The 7251-nt window shown below is 50.1% G+C and overlaps 1 protein-coding gene across 1 annotated transcript in view; it reads left to right on the plus strand.

The window, feature by feature from the left end:
• Positions 1–7251, plus strand: part of LOC104515178 (max-interacting protein 1-like) — a gene marked incomplete at its 5' end in the record, with an annotated part of 43517 nt that extends 36266 nt beyond the window's left edge. The window contains 4 exon segments of the mRNA XM_010159060.1: positions 4069–4146; positions 4148–4163; positions 5343–5514; positions 6887–7251. Coding sequence (XP_010157362.1) covers positions 4069–4146; positions 4148–4163; positions 5343–5514; positions 6887–7050 — 430 coding nt within the window.

Raw genomic sequence — 7251 nt, forward strand, 5'->3', positions numbered from 1 at the left:
TCTTCCCCATCATCAGGCTGAGCAGGATGGGGACACTGGACTGATCTCTTGGGAAGGAGGAGAGTCCCTTCCTTTCAAATCCTCCCTGGATTATTTCTTCAGCACATCCAGCACCTACCATGTGCACAGGATGCTGCTGTGAGAGCCTGATTTTTTTCCAAGGCCACTTAGGCAGGACAAAGGGCTCCAGCTTCTCCTGTCTCCCCCACAGCTAGCATGCAAAGGCTTCGGCCTTGGCTGAAACTGGAATTCTCCTCCTGTCACCCTCTGTCTTCCCCAGGATCAAGGCAGCGAGAGGCAGCAGCCCTTCGCACCAAGCCCGAGTTGTTACTCTGTTATATAACAATATGGGCATTTAGACTTGTTTTTCCAGATATTGGCAGATGCGTCAAATATTGGCATAATCCAGTGGTTTACATGGAAAGCCGTCTGGCTCTGTCTGGAGCCTGCACAATGCTGGTATTTTCATTGAATACAAGAGCCTGCAGCATTGTCAAAGCCACGTTGCAACAGAGCCCAGGTAAACAAGGGGAAAAGACATTCGCATCGTGGCCTGACCCCTGGGATTACAGCTGTCCAGGTCCAGCTCCAGGACTCAGTAAGGAAGATTAATAGGTTTGTGATTGCTTTCTCTCTGAAACAGTCTTTTAGCTAAATTTGCTGTGATGCTTCTGAGCTGTGGGGTTTTATTTCTGGGTTTTACTGGAGCCACCCATCAGTGCGTCAGACCTGCCTGTGTGCTCTGTGGTTTAAGAACCCATCGCGGTCTGCTCAGGCTGCTGGAAGTTGAGAGAGGTCGGACTGTGACCGGGTTAGGTTTTAAAAATAAAAAGGCAAGGTCCTGAGCACTGCGAAGGGGAGAGCTGAGGATGCTGGTTGATTTGCTGTCTCGGGTGCCAGGACGGTTGCTGTTTGCTATCCCAGCTGCACTGGGCAGGGAGCAGCTCCGCCAGCGTTGTCCCCAGCAGCGGGAGGTGACTGCAGGGCTAAGGGCCTGGCTGTCCCTGGCCTGCACCAGCCTGCGTGCCAAGGCTGGCCATGCTGCGTGCTGATGTAAAGCCTGTGTGCCACCCTCGGCCGGGCTGTGGTTGGAGATAAATGCACTTACATTTGCAGTGGTGTCAAAACTGAGCGTGGCTCGGCTCTGAGAGCAAAGGAAGGGGAAATCCAGCAGCGGCACAGAAGTGGTTGCTTTGGTCAAACCCCTCCAAACCTGCCTCGGCCCAGCCAATGCCACTTGCCCCTGCAGCATGCTTGTTGCTGTCCTGTCCTCAGCTTATCAGCTCGTCTCATGCCCTCATCGCAGGCAGGTGTCCCCTCCTGATGGCTGGTGTGCCGGCAGAGGCCATCACCCCTGCTGCAGGCCGCAGCCTTTGGTGACGGGCCAGCAGAGCCGCTGGCAGGAGCGGCTTCTCTGAAACCATCTGCGTGAGCCTGGGCCACTCTCCTGGGCTTTGAGAGCCAGTCCGGGGATGCAGAACTGGAAAAATGGCCCTGGTGGGGCCACACGTGCTGGGGCAGTAAGTTTGCCAGCATTCCCAGTCTCCTCACGAGGACAGGCCCTCTGGCTGCTCTGTCCTCTCCCTGCCCTGGCCAGGGCCTGCAGAGCGCAGTAACCTTCTCCGATCCACCGTGGGCCTGGGGCATGACAGGAAGCGTGTCAGCGTCCAGGGTTTTATTGTGTGGCTGGATCTTTGCATATAGCTTTCAGGTGCTGAACACGGTCGGTCTCATCGAGTCTGCACACAACCTAGCTTCTGACGTGGCAGATGGATGCCATGTTTTTCACTGCTGTCTCAGCAATCTGGCCAGTGCTCACTCGCTCCTGCCGGAAGCCAATTGCTCGTTCCAGGAATTGCAGTTCCTGGTGGAGTGCCTTCCCCGGTTCCTAGTAAAACCTCCAGCGTTGACCCCAAAGCTCAGGCTGTAGATGTGTTGTCCATTCTCTCTGCATTCAGGAGTGGGCTGTGATACCTTTGACACTGGTTAGATGTTGATTCTCCTAACTTTGTTTCCTGTTACACGGATAATTCAGTTTTCACTATGGGCCGGAAGCTGCCCTGGCCCACGGGGCAGGGGGGACCCTGCGGTCCCTGCCTTAGCAGGTGCTGTGTAGCAAGTGCCCTGGTAGGTGGAACCAGCCCTTGCTCCTCTGCCCCCAGACCTACGCACGCACCTTTCACTCTTTCAAGCCGCAGCTGTGACTTGGGCTGCAGGTGTGTGGCTGGAGCTCGTACTCCTGCTGTGGAGAGACATGGCCTGCTCTCTGCTGCAGCTTGATGGCGGTGCTCCGGCAGCTCTGACCCAGTCACTTGCCTCCGTGGCTGTCCAGGAAACCTGTGGCATAGCCAAAAATGGGCTCAAAACCCAGAATGACTTTAACCACAAGATCCTCCTCCTCTTCCTTTCTCTAGCTGCAACGACTCAGTGTCCAGTCCCCTGTGGGGTGACATCTATACTGCCAGCTTGAGCCAGCAATGCTTCTTCACTGCTGGCCCTGTAGGTCATCGGGCAGACACCCACAGTGGGTGCACACAACTCCTGCAGATCAAGCTCTACGTTGAAAATAGGTTTCCAGGTAGAAAAAAATCTCCCTGTGTCAGCCATGTGGATTTAATGTGGGGTTTGCTCTAGAGCAAGATGAGAAGTAAAAGGTGAGATTGATGCGAGTCCTGTTTTTTCAGTTTGATTTTTGGATTATGACTCCCTTTGGCCCACCCCTCCAGTTGTTAATATTTAACGGAAATCGTGTGTTCTTCAAGGCCCTTGCTGGTCATGTGCAGCCCTGTGGCTGTTCTTGAGACAGGATGATGGACCCTTTGTGAAGAGATTTATAAGAGAAACAGTGAGGAGCTCACAGCTACAGCATCGCTAGCGAGCACTCCCCTGCGCTGACAGTTCATCACCAAAACCCCTGACCCTTCCACCCTTAATCATCCTTGCTTGTCACTGACATAATTGCCTGATTACAGACTCCCCCACCCCTTTCAAGTGGGGTGCAATAGTGAATTTCAAAACCAAATGGAAATGAACTGTCTGTGCTCGGGTTTATTTTACTTCCCCCGCATTGAAATGGAGGCGGCTGAGGTTCGGTTTCTTTGTGCACGAGCAGGGGCTGGGATAGGCTTTCAGGACTCCTTTGCACCGGTGTTTCTGGTATGTGAATGGTGGAGCTGATGTCATTGTGTTATTGATTGGGATGACAAGTTTGGACATAAATCATTAATGTCTGGGAAGGAGAGAGGGAGGGGGGAAAAGGCAACCCATACTTGATAGTTTTCCATAAATCTGCCGTTCATTCCTGCATACGTGGTACAGAGGAGGAGATAGCAGGAACAGTTTTCCTGGGCAGCCGGAGGACAATGTGCTTTGCTACTGCTGCCTGAACCATTTTCCCCCGAACATGTTTCCATATTCTGCAGAAAATGGCTCATACCATCGGCAACACTGTCATGGTCGAGCCCGTCTCTGTAGACGTGAGCCAAGGGCAGAAGGCTGCCCAGGGAAGGGGCTTGTTCCCACCCCCAGCAGCATTTCAGACCTGGTCCCTCCAGCTCCTTGAACTGACAGCAGGATTGTGTGGGTGGTTTGGGCTCACCATTTTTCTCACTGATCATCTTAATTTTGTGCAAAAAGAGGGCGCTTAGATCAGTTTGCAGCAAAGGCACCCGAGCCAGCAGTGCACAGGGGTGCAGGGGTCATTGGAAACTGCTTTCGCCGAAGTTGTTCACAGTGAATAACTGAGGGAGAGGAAAGCCGTGAGATACTTGTACCATTTGCCTGTGTGCCTTGTCCCTGCACAAAGTTCATCCAGATGAGTCCCAGTATCAGTTCAGACAGCAAGAAAACAAACAGTGTCTGTCAGAGGTTAGCAATAATGCAGGTATTGGTGAGCAGCTGATGTTTGCAGAGTAAATAGTTGAGTGTCAGTCTGTCCTGGTACCTGTGGGGAATCTTGTGATGTGTGCAAAGAGAGAAACATGAAAACTGCCTCTTGGGGGGAGGTAGAGAAGGAAATGACATTCCCTCTCAGAGCATCACTCTGACCCTCCTCTTCTCCCCTTGCAGCCGAGCTCACCTCCGCCTGTGTCTAGAACGCTTAAAAGTTCTGATACCGCTAGGACCAGACTGCACCAGGCACACGACGCAAAGCACATATCAAGGTAAGAGCTGCTTGTCCCAGCTGCTTTCGGCCTGGGCTGTGGGAAGGGGGATCCAGGCGCTCGCTCTTGCTGCCTAGAGGTAACTGTCGAAGGGACCAACATCTTTAAAAAAAGCAAGCAAGCCTTGCCCCCTTGGTTAATCATTTATCATTGTTACAAGCCACATTGTTAGAAGAGTCCATAATGAACTCTGTTAACTACGGAAATGATTGATGTGGAGAGCAGGGGTCTTGCTCTGTATTGTGATCATTGGTTGACAGCTGCATCTCTTTAAGGAAAAACACACCTACTGTTGACCGGCTGCATTTTGACGGGAAATGCAGCTTTTCTTTCTGACGTGCTGGTGTGTTTCCACTGCCGAAGCATTAGCGCAAACCACACGAGCGTGAGACAGGGTTGGCTTGCTGCGGTTTCATGTGCCAACCTGCCGGCTAGCCCGGCACTCCTCCAGGTTCATTTTTGGCAAAGCAAAGCAGGAAAAGAAAACGCAGTGTTGTCAGTATCTGGAAGAGGCTGAAATACTTTGTCGCAGGTCGGGATAGCAGGAGGGAGGATGGGTGGTGAGGGAGAAAAAGCGCTGCCGAAGGGACAGAGTTAGCCTGGAATGACTCCTCCTTATGCAATCTGCTCGTGGTAGGAAACAAAGAGCAGTGCCCTGGTAGATTCCCCAGCTGCGATCAAAGAAATCCGTAGTAGGTTATGTAAATCGCTTGCTGAATAGAAAACTGTTCCCGAGAAATCCTACTAACCCATGCGGCAAGGAACACACAACTCCCAGGGCACGTTTTTAAGTTACAGTGGTTCATAACAACCCCTGAATTGGTTTGGTTAAGGAATTGAGGCCCCTTCGTGGACCGATTTGGTAATGCAAGTGGCTGAACCCATGGGGAATGGCCCACAAACTGCCTACAGTTCAGACCATTTCCCCTGGAGAGGCTCTGTCCTCGGAGACTTTTTGTACTAATGTGTATGCTTTATCAGGACCTGGGAGGTAGAAAAGATGTGAGGAGATGGCACTGTTCCTGGAGACGGCAAGGCAGCTTGGTTTAGGGCTCTCTAGCAGCTTAAATCCTTCTGGGACCTGGAAAGGTCTCAGCAAAGCAGGTGGCTGAGCAGTGGGGGTGGGAGGGAAGGAGAAAAGGATGAAACTAATTACTGAGTCATATTTGGTCATGTCAGAAACTTGAAGAGGCTGAGAGGAAAAGTCAACACCAGCTTGAGAACCTGGAACGAGAACAAAGATTCCTAAAGAGAAGACTGGAACAACTACAGGGTCCTCAGGAGATAGAGCGAATACGAATGGACAGCATTGGATCTACCATTTCCTCGGATCGCTCTGACTCGGAGCGAGGTGAGTGTCACTGAACCAGCTCTGAATCTCTTTTGTGAAGCAAAGGCATGAGGCTCGTCCATTTCTTGTCTCTCAGCTGCCTCCTTCTTACTGCCTCTGGTATTTAGGCAGCTGATTTTGCTCACGTGCAGAGACACACACACACATATATATGAAGAGTTTAGTATTTTGCTTGAGTTCTAATTAAGTCTGGAAGAAGTGTTGTTATTGTCAACTTAAGCTGATTTCTGTGGCATTTAAAGCAACCTGTTTCCCTGAAAAGCTCTTTAAAATGCCAAAGCATTAGTTAGGAAAAATAATGTGATTACAAGGTGGTAGCTAAATACCTGATGGTAAAGTTGAAATACCCTTTGTGCTTCTTGTTCTACTGAATCCCTTGGCAACGCAAAGAGGAAAATGTAAGAAGGTATTAGTGGGACTGGAATGGGTGTTGCAAAGCAGCATCCAGCTTCTCTTTCTGTATTTGGGCCGTGGTATAACCAAGGTGCCACAGTATAAGCAGGCATACAGAACAAAGCAAATTGCCTCTTAAAATTCCCAGAGTCATTCTACACAAACATACACACACTTTTGTTTTTCCAGGCTTCCCATACAGCTCACTTCCTCAGTTACAACTGGAGGGAGGTGATGGGAATGGCTAACTGAATTCTGATAACTTTTTTTTTTTTAAAATCTCTCTGCTGTGGAGAGATATTTAGATGCTGGAGATGGTTTGATATTTACTGACAGACCCAAAAATGTTGTACGGTTTGGGTGTGAGTCTGTAGTTTGTTTTGTTTTTTTTTTTTAAAAAAAAAGTCCTTTTGGAAAATCCCTAAACGATATGGGAACCAAGATATCTCGTTAACTAGACCTCAGCTTTCCAAGTCTGTCTTAAAAATCAGATTTATGTTCTGAACTCCACTGAGCATCTCTGAGAGTAACCCAGATCCCCGTGGTGGTGTATTGTAATGCCCTCTGTGAGTTATCCAGCTTTGGCAGCATCATACCAAGCAAGTAGCACGTTTTGGGATAACTTCACGCTCTGTGTTCTCCACTACCCTCTGTTTTTCTTTTTGTTTCCCACACTGGGGTGATAGAGCTCCAAAGAAAGGGGTAGAGGAACAAGTTCGGTGCGTGGGGCTGCCCACCTGTGCTGATAGTGTGGCCTGCATGCTACAGGAGTCAAGTCCCTAATTAAAACTCCAAGCTGGTATCCAGTCCTTTTATAAATTCTGTCCCAGCCCATCCCATTCCAGGGAGAACACAAAGTTTTCTTGCCAGGCTGCTGCTTCATCCCTGACTGGAGGAGTCCCAGCAGCTCGCTGGCTTGCAGAGAGTAGTTGGGCCTGCAGCGCTAACCTGTGTGCATTTCTCTCCCTTTCCTTTTTAGAAGAGATCGAAGTGGATGTTGAAAGCACAGAGTTCTCCCATGGAGAAGTGGACAATATCAGCACAACCAGCATCAGTGACATTGATGATCACAGCAGCTTGCAGAGTATTGGGAGTGACGAAGGTTACTCCAGCGCCAGTGTCAAGCTCTCGTTTGCTTCCTAGAACCAAGTGAGACAACAGTGCAGGGCAAAGGATTCACTGGGATGATCAAACGGGGTCCTAGATGCCAGTATCCTCTTTCAGAAATGACATATTGACAGCTAGTCCTGGAGAGACCTGTACATAGAGCTTTTTGGGTAAAGGAAGCCTCCACAGAAAGCCACATGTGTTCATTTGGTCATGTTACCAATCCCAATTCCTGCT

Source organism: Eurypyga helias, unplaced genomic scaffold (genome assembly GCF_000690775.1).
Source record: "Eurypyga helias isolate BGI_N326 unplaced genomic scaffold, ASM69077v1 scaffold29459, whole genome shotgun sequence".
Lineage (NCBI taxonomy): Eukaryota > Metazoa > Chordata > Aves > Eurypygiformes > Eurypygidae > Eurypyga > Eurypyga helias.